At 37.4% G+C, this 19377-nt stretch overlaps 1 protein-coding gene across 1 annotated transcript; it reads right to left on the reverse strand.

Annotated features, from left to right (window-relative positions):
• Nucleotides 1-1034: 1034 nt before the first annotated feature.
• On the reverse strand, nt 1035-15264 carry LOC140227076 (uncharacterized). Its single transcript, XM_072307505.1, has 12 exons — nt 15156-15264; nt 13890-14182; nt 13329-13524; nt 11173-11339; nt 9503-9604; nt 8285-8362; nt 7406-7499; nt 6920-7021; nt 4998-5184; nt 3194-3371; nt 2231-2356; nt 1035-1086 (listed from the first exon to the last, which is right to left on the reverse strand). The coding sequence occupies exons 1-12, from the start codon at nt 15262-15264 to the stop codon at nt 1045-1047; spliced, it is 1674 nt and encodes a 557-aa protein (XP_072163606.1). The 3' UTR covers nt 1035-1044.
• Between the last annotated feature and the right edge of the window lie 4113 nt (nt 15265-19377).

Consider the following 19377-nt stretch of genomic DNA (forward strand, 5'->3'; position numbering starts at 1 on the left):
AAGTGCAATCTGAATACCTGTACTACATGTAGTTATTATTAGTTGCATCTATAGAAATCTGATTTAACAAATGTATAGATTTCTATGTACAAAACACTCTTCTCAGCCAGCTTTTGAAATGATATCTCCTCAGGATAGATTTCTGACACACATAAATACAAGTGGCAAACAGTATAGAATAATATGAAATTCTGAAAAATCAAACAAAACAAAACAAAAATAATACAAACAAAAACAAATTAAAAGAGATATTTTACTTGACATTTGGGCGGCATCTTTCAAGGTTTGTTTTAGTGCTTGCTTTCTTGTACTGGCATCAGAGAAGTGAAATGCTAAGATTAGTGGATAAAACAAACACAGATTAGATTTAAATACATGTTAACACCAACCTGTTAAGTACTTGATAAAGCAAAAGTGAGCTGTAGAAGAACAGTCATAGATAATAATCCCATAGTTGAACAATAGAACTGATAACTGTATATAAAATATCTAAAAATGCAAGAACACAATCTAATATTAATGGTACATTCTCAATCAACAGCTGTATCACAAATCATATAATAATTATAATCACATACATTTACAAATACATATGTAAGTCAATAATGGTCTAATAAATTAAATTCACATCTTTCTGTAAAAGCATCTAATTATTTCATTCAAATGAATGGCAAGGAAGTGATGAAGTGTCAGCTCAAATGCACCTTTGGACATGGCTATGTATTATATGCTATCTCACTTATCAACAGTTCATCAAGACGGATCATTTTTGTCCTGTGTATCAAACATGTTGACGAAAATATACTTAAAAAATTCAGAACAGAAATGCAATATCCAACTTGTCAAAACATAGGAAAAACACTGAAATTCAGCAGAAACATGCTGCATTAAACCCAGGAATGCTGCACAAGCACCAAGCATACCACCTGATATTCCTCTGTCTGACTCAACGAGTCTCATCAGTTTGCTATACAAAGTCTTCTCTAAGTCACACACTGGAATCCCTTGATGGCTACAGAAGATCATTTACTGTTGGTGCACTTCCTATGCATAGCTGGCAGACTTTGGTGGGGATTTTGCTTTCTCCTACAAATGATAAATACGCACACATCTTTCAATACTCACCAGCAAGGCATGCTGAAATCATCCTGGCAGGAAAGTCAATGGATGATGTTAACAGACCGACATTTAACATACGAGCAGCAATATTCATTTATCTTTTTTTGCATGCAGAAAGATATTGACATGTGTATTTGATTCAAAATAAAGGAGGGCTGAAGACTGTTTGTACCACCTCTTTCTTTCTCTCTCTCTCTCTCTCCCACTCTCTTTCTCTCTCTCTCTCGAAGTATCATTGGAGGAAAAAAAAAACACACATGGAAAGTTGGGAGGGACCCTGAATACACCTGCTTTCACATCATCTATAAAATTCACACAAGGCTCTTTTATCTACTAATTATTCTTTCAATCTTCTTTCAAATGTCTGTACATATGAGTTATGTCTCCATTAAAAATATGGGCCTACATTGAATTAGAAACTGTAGTGAGTGTTCTTCAGAATTTAGCTACTGCAAATACAGTAAGCTTTTAAGGACTCAAAACATACAACAATATTAATACAAAGACTGGACATTGTAAAGCATCTGAATATTGCCTGGATCATGTTCACTACGATGCATTCTTAAAATCTCTCTAGAACTCTGGAATGTAAAAACAGCAAAGTGAAAAGTATGAACAGGACACATACAGTCCAAAATATACAAAGAAATAAATCAGATTCACCAGCCACATACATAAAGATGTCCCAGGGCTAGGGAATACAGAAATGACAATATGTTTACAAATTTGGTTGCTTCAGTAGTGCATTGATCAAATGTTTTTTTTTTTTTTTTTTTTTTTTTTTTTTTCACCCGTGATGTTGATGCTAATGTGACTATAGTCATACAGACTTGATGTAAAGTGGTGCCATGAACCATTCATAAACACCATAGTAGGGTTATAAACACATTTGATGCAGGAAAACATTAGACATATGGGTGCAATCATACCCATATATCTCACCTGAAATGGGTAATAAACAGGTCATTCAAATTAGCTCCCACTAACTGCCCCTCCCACTGCTCTTCCACTGCCCCTCCCACTGCCCCTCCCACTGCCCCCTCCCACTGGCCTTCCCCTGCCCCTCCCATCCACTGCCCCTCCCACTTCTGTGTCATCGAGGCCACATCACCTGGTCACTACGAGGGCTTGTAGCGTTGGCCACATAGGGAGGTAGAGTTGACTGCTCCAAGTTTTCAACCATCTGTCTGGACTCCGTCAACAGTCTATGTAGCTTGCTGGTAGGGGACAGTCCCAGCTAGTATTGTGAAAATTGACAGAGGAACATAAAGATATTTTACCAGAATGAAAAGATTGCATCTTATAACACATACTTCCTTTTTCTATCGCCTATTACGAAAGGTAAGGCCAGTTCTTTGAATAATGGGTTAGTAAAGATAAGTAATTTTTTTTACATGTCTACTCACTTGGCCCTGCCTCTAAAGAAAATTCTCTGACAATCTTTTAGACTCTTACTGCTTATGATGTTGTCTTTGGCATATTCAAGGATGTATGAAAGGATTGCCACATGCTTGGAATTTTTATTTTGCTGTGTTTTTTTTGTTGTTGTCATGTTTGTTTGCTTGTTTGTGTATTTGTTTTTGACACTTTGGCATCTTGGACTTTTCCATACAATGCTTTTCTTTCTCTTTTTTTGTTTTGTTTGTTCTATATTGACTTCTCTTTTTTTGGGGGGGGGTTCTCCTTCATATTACTGGATATGAGAATGATATTATGTATTTCTGCTCAACATTTTGAGAAACATTTTGAGAATTTTGTTCATGACTCTCATGAAATATGCTATTAAGGTGATGTCACATTGTGAATAGAGCATTATCTTGAATAGGTCACAAACTCATAGAGATTTCATCCATATCATCATGAGATTAATTTATGTCTGACTTCACTCCAATTCTCACTAGCTTGTTCCTTTGCTTTCATACTGGCTTCATTCATTAGATCTTCCTATTTTGATTCATACTGTCCATCACCTAAGTTAACCCATTTATCTTCGCGAAATTGGAAGGTCCGGTGAAAAGTCTATGTAGAGCTCACGTTCTGGCAGGGAGCAAGGTAACAAGGGCCTGTGCTATACCTGTTCTGTGTGATTGGCATCCAGTAGTTCCTCAGTATCTACACTGCTATGGTTGGCCATGACTCCTTCTCCAGCACTGCTCACCAGAGGGCTCCCTCCATTGACAGGACTGATGGAAGACGACAGGTGACCTTTCACTGGTGTGGTGGGCTTGGAGTCAAACAAGGAACTATTCTCTCTGTTTGTGTGATGTTACATTATGTGGACAGATGAAACAAAGAAAATGTTGCATGAATATCAGAACCAAGTTGATATTTATTGATATTTTCTAAGTGAAGATTTTACGTTTGCTACTAGAGCAAACATGGCATATTATTCATATTGAGTTTATCGAGTTTGTCTGAAGAAAATTACTTATTTTGCATGGGAGGACACATACAGTTAAACTCGCATAAGTCGATCTTCTCCGGACTGAGCAAAACACATCGACTTAGGCGAGTTTCGACTTGTGCGTAAGTCGAAAAAAATCGACTTACAGTTACACCACGCGTACACATGTATAATGTACATGTATGTTGTCTACTCTGGAGCCGAGAGCTGGAGCGGTGTGCCCGATATATGCCCTTCAGCAAGACACTTTATCCACATTGAATATTACCGTTATTCACTTCCAAAAATAAGAGCAAACATCTGACATTTATTCTAGCATCTTATGGAGCCGATTGTTACCGCTGTTCATTTCCAAAAGTGAAGGCAAACATCCGCCTTTTTTTTTTTTTTGGTGGCCCGGCGTGCGTTTTTGGTGACCCCGGTCGCATATTAACCATTCGCGAACTCGTGATTCGATTCGCGAAAAGACTCCGCTAAGTATATAAGGCATAGATCGCTACACTCGGCAGGGGCTACCAGGTCTGGGTAACGGAAACAAAAATCTCGCGTGAGTTCTTGCGAAACATCGTTAATTTGCGCTTGGGATCGTTACTCATCGTTACTACAAACGTTAATTTCCCCGATCGTTAGTTTGCGTTAATAACGATTCAGGTGAAACCGCTTGCGTTAATGAAACGTTAATGTTATTAACGCAAAGTTTCTTTTTGTATATACTGTATGTAAAAAAAAACTGGCGTCTCGTGATCTTGACAGCGATTTATTACACAATAAAATCTTATTCCACTTAGGCACAGTGAATCCAATGGTTTTTCCGTGAAAGTGTTCTTGGAATTTCATCGACTTAGGCGAGTATTCGACTTAAAAAATTCGACTTGTGAGTGAATTAATACACGTAAGTCAATGGGGAAAAATCGGGACTTTTTAAAATCTTCGACTTGCGCGATTATTCGACATGTGCGACGTCGACTTAGGCGAGTTTAACTGTATTACTAGAATGCCACTAGCACACCTCGCACAAAATAGAATCATTATTCCACTCAAGAAAATTTGCAGAGGTACACTCTGCATACAGACAAAGGGGGGAGAATCAAACTGACATTACAATCACATCACTTGACCAGTGACCCTGCCATTCAACGACATGGATTTGAGAAAAATACACATAGGATAATCTATACCAAGATATCAACATCTTAATGTAATCCATCAAATTTTGTGACAATACAGTCAACCTTGCTCAAGTCAACCTCACATAAGTCGAATCAACGCCTGAAGTCAAAGGTCTTTTCAAGTTCTCTTCTCTTTATATTCTATTGATTTTAATCCCTCATAAGTCGAATTTTCTCTAAGTCACAGATATTTCTTCAGTCCAAATAAGATTCGACTGCAAGGTTGACTGTACGAACAAATCAGACTACAGTGTTAAGTCAGTGTTAAGTATGTTTTAGTGCTCAGCCACTGTAGTTCAACTTACACAGAAACTTTGAGTGACTCGCTGGTCTTGCTTCGCTCTCTCTGGCTCTCGGCACTCAGCTGGAGAAGAGAGAGCTCCCTCTGTTGGCGCTCATAGGCCTGTCTGAGGGAGGTGAGCTCGGCATCGGTGCGCTCCTGCTTGGAGCGCTGGAGGTCTAGGAGCTGGTCCTTACGCCTCTCTCTCTCACCTGTGTTCATTGGAGGCATGGGAAGAGGGAAGATCAGAATCATCTTCAGTGAGCACAAACACAAAAATAACTCCAGTGAAATTGCTGCATAAATACAAAACTTTATCATATCTGCATGCTCCCACGTACAAGCGTTCATTCAGCCACCATGATGCAAATTATCAACTGAATATGTATGCCATATGCTTATTGGAAAGGGATCACAGCAAATTATTCATCTGTAGCAGACTCTAGAAGATTCATGTTTCAACCAATACTTCACCGCTTCCTCATTGGTGAATAATGAGGGGACTTAAAGGTCATATATCCCTTTTGCAAGCATCACAAAATTTTGCTCAGATGAAGAATGTCTCCTAACATCATGTATGAAATCTTATGGAAGCACACCTCAGAGTTTTTACAAAGAAATGAAAATCTAACCCTATGTCACTAGAGAATACGTTCCTTTTTTGTATCAAGAACAACAGCTTATCTTTTTTTCGGGGTCCGAACAAATTCACTGGAAATTTATAGCACTGATTCCCCCTCCATTTTAAAGAAGTTTCCACTGTTATCATTCTGAGGAAAGGTCTGAATTACCTACCTCTACAATGTACAAGCCTATGAAGAAAATGTAATTTTCAGTATTACAGAAGGGACAGACAGACTTTAGATATCAAATTAAACAAGAATGATTCACAATGGAAAGAATTCAGCCAATATATTTCAAAGCTAGCTGTCCTATACCAGTGACACCAGAAGTACATTTTCACTGGAATGCTCAATAAGGGAACTCCATGGCTCTAGTGGCCACACTCAAGTGTGAATATCCAGCAAACTCTCCTTTATGAAGCTGCTGTTTAGAGTTCATAATGAGTTATTATGTAACTTGAAGACATCAGAAGGGGGAGGGCAAGTATGTTTGTTGTTTGTTTGGGTTGGTGGTTGTGGGCAACCAACATAATGATGGCCAAGTTATGCCTGATTTGTGGAACTGCAAGTAATACAAACTTTATTTTTAGAGACAGGACCTTCAAAGAAAGGAAGATTACAACTGGTATGTTAATAATAATAATAATAAGGTCTTATTTACCCAGGGTAGCCTCTTCAGTGTCGCCACTGCTCTGCCTGAGGCCCTGCCATTATTATTACCCTAGTGTTGCTACGTACCCATTTATACACCTGGGTCAAGAGGGGCATATGGGTAAAAACATCTTGTCCATGGACATTAGCACTGGGTGGGATTCGAACTCGGGTCCTCCGATCAAGAGTCGGAAGTCTTATCCACCATGCCACAGCGCCCCCATATGTTTGGCAAATTAATCAAGTTCCTTGATACAAACCCTGAAGGTGCAATATTTTGTATGCTTCCCTCTACTGACCAATCATCACCTACATATCATGAGGTTACTTCATTCATACACTGAGGGTGGTAACAACAGGTTGAACTTCAGAAGTGTGTAAAGAAACTTTTAATTATACCTTCCTTCATATTGTAATACGGCCATATATATAGTGAGTCCAATTTTTCAGAATCAGGACTTCCCTACAATTTCGCAAGTAGTTAAATTAGCAATTGTGGAGTATATACAGCAATGGATGGAAAAATGAATGCATGGATGTTGCATTCATGTTGATATCAGAGGTAATATTTTTGCACATTCTTTCATTTGTGAATAGCACACAACTCACAAAATTTGCAAAACTACATAAAATATACGGCGTATGCAGTTTAAGTATCTACAGGTCATCTCACCTGCCAGCTCCAGCTCTGACTGCAGTGCCTTAAGCTCCTCCTTTAGTTTACCAACCTCTATCCTCTGCTGTGTGCTGTTGTTGACACGATCTGATAAATCAGCTAGGTAGATGATACAAGAAACAAACAGATGAACAGGGTGTCACACTTTCCATTCTATTCTTGTATCATCAAGATGACAGAACTGTCAAAGTATATCTGGGCGGTATAAGTTTTGTTTGACATATAACAGCAAAACAATAACAGAGCACAGTGAAAGGTGAATTGACCACTTAAACGGGGAAACATCTTGATTTATTTCAAGGTAAGTCAGTAGAGAACCAAATTCTGAGATTATATTCACATATTACACCTACATAATCAGTGACTCTAAGTGACAGACAACAGCCTCATTGCCATATTGATATTACTACCACCTCCTTCTCCTAAGTAATCATCATACTTTTCACGAGGTCTTCATTAATCTATTGTTATGGAGAATCTCACATTTCAGTCTTTCCATCTCGGACTGGCTCTCATTGAGTTGTCTCTTCAGTGTGGTCACTTGCTTCTTTTCACTCTCTCCGTGCTGTCTGGCTTCCTGAATTGAACATAAAAATATTAAAACAAACCAAAACATGGGATGAACATGACTCTCCATTCCTGAGCCAAGACATTCCTTCAAAATTCATCTTGTTAGATTCAGGCATAGAACTAATAGGATGCATCAAACTTTAAAGTTTTGCTACATTAAAAAAAGAAAAAAAAAAGAAAAAAAGAAGCCATGTCTGGCAAATGTTTTCTTTTCTTTTTAGAATATACATATTAATACATACACTCTCAGTTGTGCTTATTTCAATTAAAAGAGGATTAAAAAAAAATCAATACCATAGATAAATTTAGAGCTAAAGACTTATACACAGAAGAGACATAACTGGTAGGTTCCCAAACCAGACTACTGTATATGCTATATATTTCGCGTGGGTTTTATTTTCGCAAATTTCGCGAGTCGGGAGCTATTCGCGAAATTAACAACACGCGAAAATATTACCTTCCAAAATGAATCCCTTGCCTTGACGATACGATCATTTTACGGCTTACCGAACAGACCATACTGGCTAAGCTTGTTTACGTACATGTAGCATGTCCACGTCTAACTACTAGAATCTTGGATAGTATACACAGCCCAGTCGCTGTGGTAGCATTTGTTGCTAGTAAGTTGAAAATTCACACTTTCTTTGCCACTTCATATTTTCTCTGGTCCCCCAATCGCGAATTTAACCACTCGCGAAAATGTGTGACATCGGCAATTTGCGAAAATTTATGCACGCGAAAATTATAGCGTATACAGTATTAGTGATCAGCATTCATGTCAAGTCTCCTTACCTTGTGGGCAAGGTCCAATTTCTTAAGGCTCCCTGTGAGGTCCGATATGTGGGATGAGGCATCAAGGAGATCCTTCTCCTGTAGGGAAGAGAGAGAGTACAAATATCTCAACAACACTCACAGGCAGCAGGTGGATTCCTAGCACAGGCAGACAGAGGATTTTTATTTCAATAGAGGAATATCTCAAATCTCACTCAAAGAATGATTTACATACAGAGGAAAATCACCTGCGGAAGCAATGTATGAACAGATATAAAGATAGGTTGTATCTTAAGTATTCAAATCATCCTGTACACTGCATTTTTTTGCAAACATATTTTGCAAGAGAACTTAAAAGGCAAAAATAAAACTCCAGCAAGATTTATGGCATTTGCAGTGGTCTGTACCAGTAAATTCATTTTTCATAGTATGCACATGACATAACTATAATTTACAACCTTCAAGTAACAAATGTAATATGCAGATATATTGCATAAGGATCATTTACGTTCATTTATGCCTAGTTTTCTCCAGCATATGTAAGTGGCATGGGACTAATGGTGTTATGCCAATGTGCCTGAAATTTCCACATGGTAATACTAATAAACATATCCCTGTGAAAAAAGGGAGACTTTCTGAATGAGCCCTAGCACAGCCTCTTTTTTTCAGTACACCCACAAATACAATTGTTCAAAACAGCACTATATTCTATTTCTTTCTTTTTTTCTCAAAATGTGAGAGAAACTGTATTACAGCAATGCCAAAGAAATGTTAGAACCAAGGGTAGACTAGTCATAAGAGCATTAATAGTAATGTGTTGAATAAGCAATTTAACCCGTTGAGGACGGACTGATTTTGCTATAACACGCATTTCCCATAGACCCCTGCCCTAGTATACTCGGGACTCGTCCTCAACGGGTTAATGAATGCATTAACTTTGCTGTCATTTGTCTAAATTTTGCTCGTTGATGAATTTAGAATTTACAAATAGGTACTGTTTGATGAAAGGTTCTAATTTTTCTTCATCCAAAATCGTTGTAATATCCTGGAAGAAACACAGATGCAACATCAGAATTGTTACAGAATTGTTTGAAGTTACATGCATTGGATCTGTTCCCCACCTGAAGTTCTATTACCAGCATCAACACAACACTTTTCACATACATGTAGTCTTTCGGGGTCAAATGTCTCCCTCATTTGTCAGTGACTGGATAACATTCTAGAAACTAACAAACATACCTTCAGTTTGATAACTGCTGATAATTCTTGCTCCCTGGCCTCAAAGTGGCTCAGTTTCTCTGACAAATTGTGCATGGTAGCTTTCAGATGGACATAATCCTCCTTTGAGAAGACAAGAAGACCAGCCAGAGGTCAGTAATGCATCAATGCGCATCAAATAGTCTTACATAAAGATACAGCACCTTCAGAATTTTCCACTAATAGAACAGAAACACACACATGCAGATGCACACACAAGTTCAAGTGGAGTATAAAAACACAAACAAGGAAAATGACCTTCTTGCTTTCTCTAGATGCTTTCTTAGGCATGGAGATAAGGCTGTTACAGTGTCTTATTAGAAATGAAATAATTACAATGAGCATTATCAGTATTTCATTATTCTATCAACGTTAATTATCATCAAGTTTTGGTGATGTCATCATTACAGATTCAAGATCATTGTTATCAGTACTACTTAAATGAAAAAAAAAGGATATACCCTCTGCTTCATTCAGCATACCTGAACACTTTACATCACAAGGATGCAATGTAGATCACCTTCAAAAATACTAATCTCACCTGTTTACTCAACACCAGACAGCACTTGGAGAAACATGATTTTTATCTGAATATGGCAGTGAGTATTTTGCTATGTTTTCCCACAGGAAAACATGTTCATGTTTACAAATGGCAAAATTAATGATACCAAGTCATAGCATGATCACATCTTTAGAAAAGAATATTGTTTTTTACAGTCTATATAATCCCCCCCCCCCTCCACCAAAAAAAAAAAAAAAAAAAAAAAAAAAAAGAATCAAAATGGGTGCTCCTAGAGGATTTTGACAAACCCAGATTAGATAAGAAATGATGATTTTTGTTATCAGGAATACAGTGCACTCCCGTTACAACGAACACGGTTATAACGAAATTTCGTTATAACGAAGTAAATCTTCTGGTCCCAAAATTATCACCATTAAAGTCTATGTTACAAAATTCGCTTATAACGAACACGGTTATAGCGAAATTTCCGTTATAACGAAGTCTTTTCCTAGCGCCACAGACAAAGAAAAACAAGAGAAATGTGCTCCGTTGTAACGAAATGCGAATTGCTTTCGAAAATACGTAGCGGAACAAGCATTTTATAGCGTCTCTGCATGGGTGAACGCTTCACACCACTGTGTGTTCGCTCTTTGTGTCACACACAGTTTCTGAGGGGAACTTGCGTTTATTATTGTAATACAGTTATCCCATCACATTTCACATAGCTTTGCAGTGTATGATGAGTATTCAGCAAACATGATATGATATATATACGTGGTTTCTTGTTTTCGTTATATATTGTATTTGTTCGGATATAACGAAATTTCGTTATAACGAAAGAAAACTGCCGGTCCCGAGCATTTCGTTATAACGGGAGTCCACTGTATACAGAAAGCTGCAATCTCTTGGCTCATAACGCTATTTCAAATTTGGGGAGGTTATGTGTCCCTCCTGGAACTTTCAGCCTTCCTAAACACTTACCGTATGTTCCCTCCTCCATTAGTCATCATCAATGCAGAAGGCCATCGATCAACCATACTTATTCTATATATACATTACATCAAAAGAGAGAGAGAGAGAGAGAGAGAGAGAGAGAGCAAAAAGAAGAAGAAAAAAATTGAAAGGAATGAATTAGTGGGAAGACAGGTACCTGTGCCTCCTTTGCTTGTTGCTTGGCAGCTGTGGCCCCATCAGACAGCTGTCGGAGCTGCTGTTGCATGGTCTCAAGAGCACAGGCTTTTGATTGGTCCTGAGAAGACACCACCTTTAGTCTTGTCTTCAGACTCTTTATGTATTCACTGCGATTTTTCAACTCCCCTATAGGCAAAAATCACACAAACCACACTGTTACACTGGAAATAAAAAACAACACATAACAGGCACAACAGGGACTTGGCAGAGAAAAAGACTGAGCCAAATAAGGGACAAAAAAATTCAATATAATTGTGCACAAAGAAAAAATATTGAAGCTTATACTCAAAGTGAACTATCAGGAAAACTTAAATTAAATGGTTTTGAAGGTGATGTCCAAATGTATATCCTGGCTCTAAAGAGAGAAATTAAGTGGAAGAAGGGCAGAAAGTTTGTTGACCTAAAAGAAATGTATCAATGAGAATCAGCCCAAGAACATTTGCCAGCCACCACCACATAATATGTAAATTGAGTGAAACATGGATTCAAATATGCTTGCACAACTTTTTGCCTTGTACAAGTATACTCTAATAAAATATTGATATCGATCCTAATCAAATGATTGGTTGAGACCAGTTTTTCACTTTGTCTAACATGCCCAGCTGGCAAAAGTGTTTACTTATGACCAGTACAAATGACCGGTAGCAACAACTGCTCAGAAATATCATTTCTCAAATTGTAACTTTGTTCATTCACAGTTGGCTTGCTGGAATCTACAAAAGACTTGACAAGTCCATCACAGAGGAGGATTTGGCCAACAAAGTGCCAAATACGGGTAATATATGAGCAGAAATGTAGTTTTCAGCCAAAACTATCTTTGGCTGAGTTGTCTCATTACCTGTTTAACATTCACAAGGCTTGACATTCAGGTTTCATTAACTCTCAATTTGCCTTGGTGTAAACCCCTGTGCCCCACATTATTCAGTGAAACAGCAATGCAGTCTTGCTCAGGGAAAACACAGTTTTCAAATCTATGTGACGTTAATAGATTTAGTACCCTGGACAGGTAAAGACCAATGTTACAGATATAATGCCAAGCTTGGAGTACTTTGATGTAAAGTACAGTGCACTCCCGTTATAACGAAATGCTCGGGACCGGCAGTTTTCTTTCGTTATAACGAAATTTCGTTATAACCGAACAATACAATATATAACGAAAATAAGGAACCACGTGTATATATATCATATTATGTTTGCTGAATACTCATCATACACTGGAAAGCTATGTGAAATGTGATGGGATAACTGTATTACAATGATAAATGCAAGTTCCCCTCGAGGGGAACTGTGCGTGACACAAGGAGCGAACACACAGTGGTGTGAAGCGTTCACCCATGCAGAGATGCTATAAATGCTTGTTCCGCTACGTATTTTCGAAAGCAATTCGCATTTCGTTATAACGGAGCACATTTCTTTTGTTTTTCTTTGTCTGTGGCGCTCGGAAAAGACTTCGTTATAACGAAAATTTCGCTATAACCGTGTTCGTTATAAGCGAATTTTGTAACATAGACTTTAATAGTGACAATTTTGGGACCAGAAGATTTACTTCGTTATAACGAAATTTCGTTATAACCGTGTTCGTTGTAACGGGAGTGCACTGTATACAGTTAAGTAAAGAGTGACTTATAATTACAATTTACTCAAAATTCATTAGGGAACATCAATCGATAGCCAATCATTGCATAAAATGCAAGCTGCATGTGACAGAAATTAAATCACGTAAAACACTTTCATTGTACTGTGGCATTTGGCGATTTATAGATCATTTTGGGCAGGATTGTGCGCTTCAGCAGAATATGCAAACTTGGCATGCTGTCGACACAGTCAGGTGTGGAAACGTGGCACATAAACAGTTGAAAAAAGCTAAGTGCTAATTTACAATTCACTTTCATCAAGTACTTGATTTCTCATGTTAGGCCCATTTCTACATAGCTCAATGCATGTCATGATTTCATGAAACAATTAATACATATTAGTCAGGCAGTAGTAAAAATTATCCACCCTAGTAGAACTTTGAAACAGTCTAAAACATATTTGGCTTCATCTTATATGCTTCAGAGTGGATAATTCCCACTAATGCCCTCTGTAATGTGCATTGTTCATATAGTAAGTCACCTTCATATCGGGCACACTTAGTCTCTAGTGCCAGGAGTTTCTGTCGGTCCTGCTCCCAAGCTAGAAGCTGGCGCTGGTGGGAAGCTACCATCTCATTCAGCTCCCGATCTCTGTCTTGGAGCTCGTGGATTAGAAGCTGGAGCTCACGCCGCTGCTTCTGGATTGTGGTATTTTCAAGGTCAGAGGCGTAGCTCTTCTGCAAAAATAAAACAGAGTAGGTGGTAAGTCGGCCTTATAAATATGATGTGTGCAGCTAATCATCATTAAAACTGGGTTATATTTATCTCAAAGTTCTAGAAGCAAAAAACTTTAAATGAAAAGTGACTTGTGACTCTGAAACCACACTCCTATTTTCCTCCCCAGAATGAAAACTGAAACTATTTCAGTCTATTTAGAGGCCAGCTTTCATGTTAACATTTCAGGTTCCTGATTAGATTTGTTTTGCTATTCTACAATTTCCTATGACTTCCCTATACAGAATTGTATGATATGCATGATGAAAGTCCACTGCTACTTCACAGCGCATTCAAGTAGGCTTGATCAATCTTATGTCAACCATACCTTTGGTGATGGAGAGCCCTGCAGCAGGGATGCAGGGGAGGAGTGCAGTCTGTGGGGACTGGAAGAGGCTGGTGCTAGCTCCGTTACACTACTGCTCCTCTTTCCCATCAACCCCACCTTACTCATGTCAGCCCCTGCAGCCAAGGGAGACTTCTTAGAAGGGGTGCCAGACTGCCTGAACCCAGGTGGAGAAGGCCCAGCGTGGCGAGAGAGCAGTGTAGGGTAGGAGATAGAGGAAGGCATCCCGTCAGAAGACTTTGGTGTGCTGTGGAAGGGCTCTGATGAAAAGTTCTCTGGTCACACACAGGTTACAAAGTGCAGTCCAATCATCGATTGTTGTAAAGAACAAAATAAAAATGCAACATGTGGCAAAGCTTACTTTTACTTTGAAAATATTTGAAGACTACAGGCATGCTGGTAGGGCTCAGAGAAATATTACCTAATAAAGACCAAAACGTCTATAATTACTATCAATGAAAATCTCATAATATATGACATTACAAAAGGTGCGCCTGTCCCAAAGATCCACACTGCTGTTGGTATTCTTGAGAATGAAATTATCATTTTGGATACAGCCATTTAAAAAAAGAAAATAAACAATGTCTTCAAAAAGTATCCTTAAAAGCATCATTTCAGTTAATTACAACTTTATCTCTTAATTTCAAATAGAGATTGTGCAAAGTGACGATTCACTGAATTAACAATTCTGTGATAGTTAATCAAAGAACATTTAATGTCAGTGTTGTCGCCATGTAAACTTAAAGAGATGTATTACACTTGTACACTGCTATAGTAATGCCAGAAAAGTTTCCCTCAAATGATGACAGGCACTCTGCAGTTTTATTATTGTGACTGGACACCTATATTGTACCTAAACATTTCCTTGTTTGATCAAGGATATGATTATTACGTGGTATACTAAATAGTAACTAAATTCTCTGGATATTCCAAAATGGCTAAGCAAAGCAGCTAGCACTACATCCTTATGAATGAACATATATCATGTATCTAGATTTGTATTTGTTTTCTATGTATGAGTTCTGTTCTGTTCCAGTGATACTGGGTGCTAATCATGTATACGTTCCAGAATTTAAGTACCTTAGGTAAGGCAAATCTATGATCAACCACAGCTGTTTGTTGTTTTATTTCCATAAGTTACAAGTTTCCAGGTGAGTTCTTCTCTGATTTTAGTGAAAGCTTCAGGGTAATCTACTACTAACATAACATTGTGCCAGTGCTCCCCCGAGACTAAAACACTGATCTTACCTGTCCATCTCCTATCAGCCGGGGTTCCATGCTTGGTGGGGAAAGGTGAGGGATCTCCATACAAAGAGGACAAGTCCCTGGCAACAGGAGCTTTGCTGGTCTCTGACATGCTGTTCATTCCTGCAAGCAAAAGCAATTTCTTGGAACCAAAGGAAAGTTTTCTAAGAACACAAGTAGATATGTGATAACAATCATGGGAGAACCTCACTGTTTCTTGGACAAATGGTTAACTTGGACGAAAAAGTTGATGACTCTGGGCAATTCCGTATGGGAAGGGCAAAAACAGCAAAATTCAAAGTTAAGTAAATGCTCACAAATTTAAGTTTCCCGTACAGACGGATTGTTGTATTTACGGAAACAAAAAACCCTTTTCCAATAACTTTCCTCGTTTTTGTTGTACACACTTTTAAAGTTGGAAGACTATTTATTGTATTTATCTAAAATTTTACAATATCAAATGAAAATTTAAAATGAAACAACTTAAATATCTCTGTACTTTATCCATACTTCCACATTTTTCTTCCTATGCTTCAACAATCACATCTAATGAAGCATTCAGTCACTCTCATTATGATATTTTTTTTGAGAAATTTTCAAAATCTACTGACAAATTGACGTAATTCCGTTACCATGAAATTGAAAAAAGTTTTCTCCTGAACAAACTACTCATTGATTTTTTCTCCCCTTATAAATTTTTTCTCTACATGTGACTCCCTGAAAACTCACAAAACATTTTGTGAAATATCTCCTTTAGTTCTTCTGTAATTGTGGTAACGGAATTACATGGTAACGGAATTACACGCACATCTAATATGGAAGAGAATGATACAACCTACTTTCGTGCCAATATGTATGTGAACTGTTCATGAAATAGCTTCAGGGCATTATCCTTGAGCTTAACAGTGTTAGTGATTGGCAGTAAAGGAGTGAAATTTGAATTATATACATGGTATGATACACTGACATGACTCAGCATAGCTGGATGCCTCTGACAGCGAGTCCTGACATCAGGGTACACGCTTGACAAGACTTCTTGTGCTGAAAATCTCCTCCCTTCTTTCACCTTTACTCATGTACAAGAATTACATGGAGACTGTGCTAACTGATAACTTTAAAGATACTCATTCTCAAATTATAAAAATCATACTGAATTCTGAGATATCAATGTATATTTTCGTGCTAAAAAGTCTCATGGTTTCATACAAAATCTAAGTATAGTGCTGAGGGACTATTGAATGGGTGTGATGCAGCATAAATTGAACAAAGGTTAGAAAGAAGAGGAAGGACATAAAATTTCTTTAAAAGGAAAAGAGAGCACTGCTACTGACAGAGAGAAATGAACAGGATAATTTTTGTGAGGAAAGATCAAGAATTTGAGAGAAGGATCATACACAATGTGATAGAAGTCATTATTTGACACGGGATGCCCACTGAATGTGACACCTTTGATCTTTCTGTATGCTAAAGCTTTATTAATATCACCAAGTCGATAGTCTGACCTTTTATTGAACATGTCCTGTTTTCATCCTCAAGTCCTTTATCTTTAATGGTACATTGCAAGGGTATGGCTATGACCTTCTTTCATCTGTTTCTTAGATCTTACCTCCACAGAGACATGTATTTTGATTTTCATGCCCATTTGATACAGAGCATCTGCTACCCTTTGAAATTTGTTCTTTAATCCTTTCTTTTTAAAAGGAATAAAGACAAAAACTCTATTTGTGACGAACATTTACCCAGTCAGTAATTGTGATACAGCTCTAAAATGTAACATTTAGGCCTATACTTTCCCGTCCTAAGAAGATTTTAAATATTAAAGTCAATGGGCTTCTGCTAATACCTTTATTCTTCATGTTACCATTTGCTGTACAATGCAGTTTCCTTTAATACAAGTGGCATTACAGTGTATTTTATCATTTGCCTTCAGGCAGTCAAAATACCACTTACTGTAAAAGAGAAGATGCACACTTCTTGTGAGTAAATATATGGCAACACACAGGATGAGAAAATGGACAAAGTCAAAGAAGACAGAGACAGGAAACTTCTAGGAAATTTATAGGCCAAGTCATGGTTACAGTCAATGATCAAATCACTGTATTTCTGAAGACGTCATTAAGAAATTTTGTGTGGTCAGAAGTAAATACTAACATTATTCACAGGTTGAATAATCTGACTCTGACACAGTGAGCTGCAGATGGATAAAAGAGGCCCTCTTACCTTTAAAGATGAATTAAAACAAAATTTGGTGGACACACTCTATTGGTTCAAAAAGTTGTAGTTTGTTAAAGTTATTTTGCTGTATTCTATTTCATTTTAGTTTAGTTCATTTCATTTTGGTGGGCTTATGTAGGACTTACACTATACAGTAATTATCAAGCTATGCACTACATTATATACCAGGGGGCAACTTCAGCTATTATTAAGTTTTTAGTGATTAATATAATCCACAACATATAAATAATAATAATTGAGCACTGGTGCAGTAATGATCATATAAGAAAACTCTCTTTTCAATTTATGATTGAATTGTAAGTTGTCATTGACCCACAACTGCATCTTTTCACTTAACAAATTAAAAGTTTCAAGCATCCTTTGTGTTCATTCTTAATATAAAACATTGTGTTCAATGATGGGGCTGCACACCGTGCTCTTGCACTGTAAATTGGCACTTTATGATTTAGATTTGAATTCAGTGTCAATCCGAACACTTTTTTATTATTTTCTTGTGCATGTGCACATAATATTCATGTACAATACTTGTAAGTAATTCACACATATTATCAATAATTGGCATATTTAGGAAGAAGAAAACAGAGAAATCTGTCTTGCATGATATCAACAAAAGAAATACAAGAAAATTTGAGTATTGTTGACTGGATTTATAGAATTGTACTTGTGTAGGGCTATTCTAGCGTAATTCCGTTACCATGTGTCTTAGATGTCATTTACGTGCAGAGTGTGACATTCTTAACTTGAAAGCAGACAAATCTTGATTGATGTGGTACTTACAAGTTACCAGATCTTGATTGACATAGTTACAACTTCAAATCAAAGTCGTTAGCATGAAAATTTTATGTTTTTTGACAATAGAAATTCATTTGGCACCTATTCGCTTGTAGCAGTTCAAGGTCAAAGGCTAGAGAGTACTTTTTTAGTGGTTATATTATAGCTGAAGGCATAAACAATCTTTATCAAGACATTTCAGAATACATGAGTACCAAGAATGTGTATTTTTTCCAGTGTATTTCAGAAGGCGTAATTCCGTTACCATTTGTGTAATTCCGTTACCACTGACTTTACAGGGGAAAAGCCTGCTGCTGAGAAAATGTGATGAAATATTTGAAAAACAATCCAACTAAATTGAAGTTGACACAATCAAAGATGAAATCAGACAACAACCTATAGTGTATGTGTTATAGATTTCAGAGAAACAACTCCCAAAGTCAGAGTTGAAGTTGTGACTCAATTTTCTGGTAATTCCGTTACCATCGCACATAGACCTCCTTTGTAACCAACCAAGTGAGAACATTTAACAAATTTGTATTTGGGGTGATAGTGTGAGTACCTCTGCATCTTTTAAATGTATCAAGAGAATTCAAAGTAATCAATCCAGTGCACAGGGTGAAAGAATATGAGCCAAAATTCTCTGATTTGTAATTCCGTTACCGCGGAATTGCCCCTCTATTTGGGTCCAGATTAATCTGATAAATCATCTGTGGTGTATTATCCTGGCCCATCTATCCATGATCTAAACCAAACCCCATGATAATAGCAGAAATTTACAAGATAAAGTAATTTACTTGTGACTAGGATTATATATGTTGCAGTAACCAACTAGAATAAATGAAATGACTAGATGAAACAATACAGGAGGATGCCATACTTCCTTTGATTGTATAAATCATATCTATGTATTGTAGAACCCTAGTCCCTACCTCTATCATTTATGCTCAAACCATTAGATGGGTCTACCAGGTGTAGAAAAGGTTATGGGTCATCAGCCACGCATGTTCGAACTTGTTTTTGCCAAGGACAAGGACATCATCCATAGTGTTGACACAGTCCCTCTAATGTTAAAAAGTTCGATCTAGCTCTATCTGATTTAGGGAAGAGAGATCATGTAAATCTGGATCTGTTACTCTGAAAAGCTCAGGTTAAGCACCACTCCAACATGACTGTGAATGGAGTGCTGCTCAGTCCAAATGTAAATGCTTTTGTAGAG

This window comes from Diadema setosum, chromosome 4 (assembly GCF_964275005.1).
Source record: "Diadema setosum chromosome 4, eeDiaSeto1, whole genome shotgun sequence".
NCBI classification, from domain to species: domain Eukaryota; kingdom Metazoa; phylum Echinodermata; class Echinoidea; order Diadematoida; family Diadematidae; genus Diadema; species Diadema setosum.

Coding starts and splice junctions, on each gene's coding strand:
- LOC140227076 (XM_072307505.1), bottom strand. CDS start 15,264: ATGTCAGAGACCAGCAAAGCTCCTGTTGCCAGGGACTTGTCCTCTTTG. Junction 7,022..7,405: donor CGAGATGGAAAGACTGAAAT/GTGAGATTCTCC, acceptor TCATCTACCTAG/CTGATTTATCAGATCGTGTC. Junction 3,372..4,997: donor GAGTCACTCAAAGTTTCTGT/GTAAGTTGAACT, acceptor TCACACAAACAG/AGAGAATAGTTCCTTGTTTG.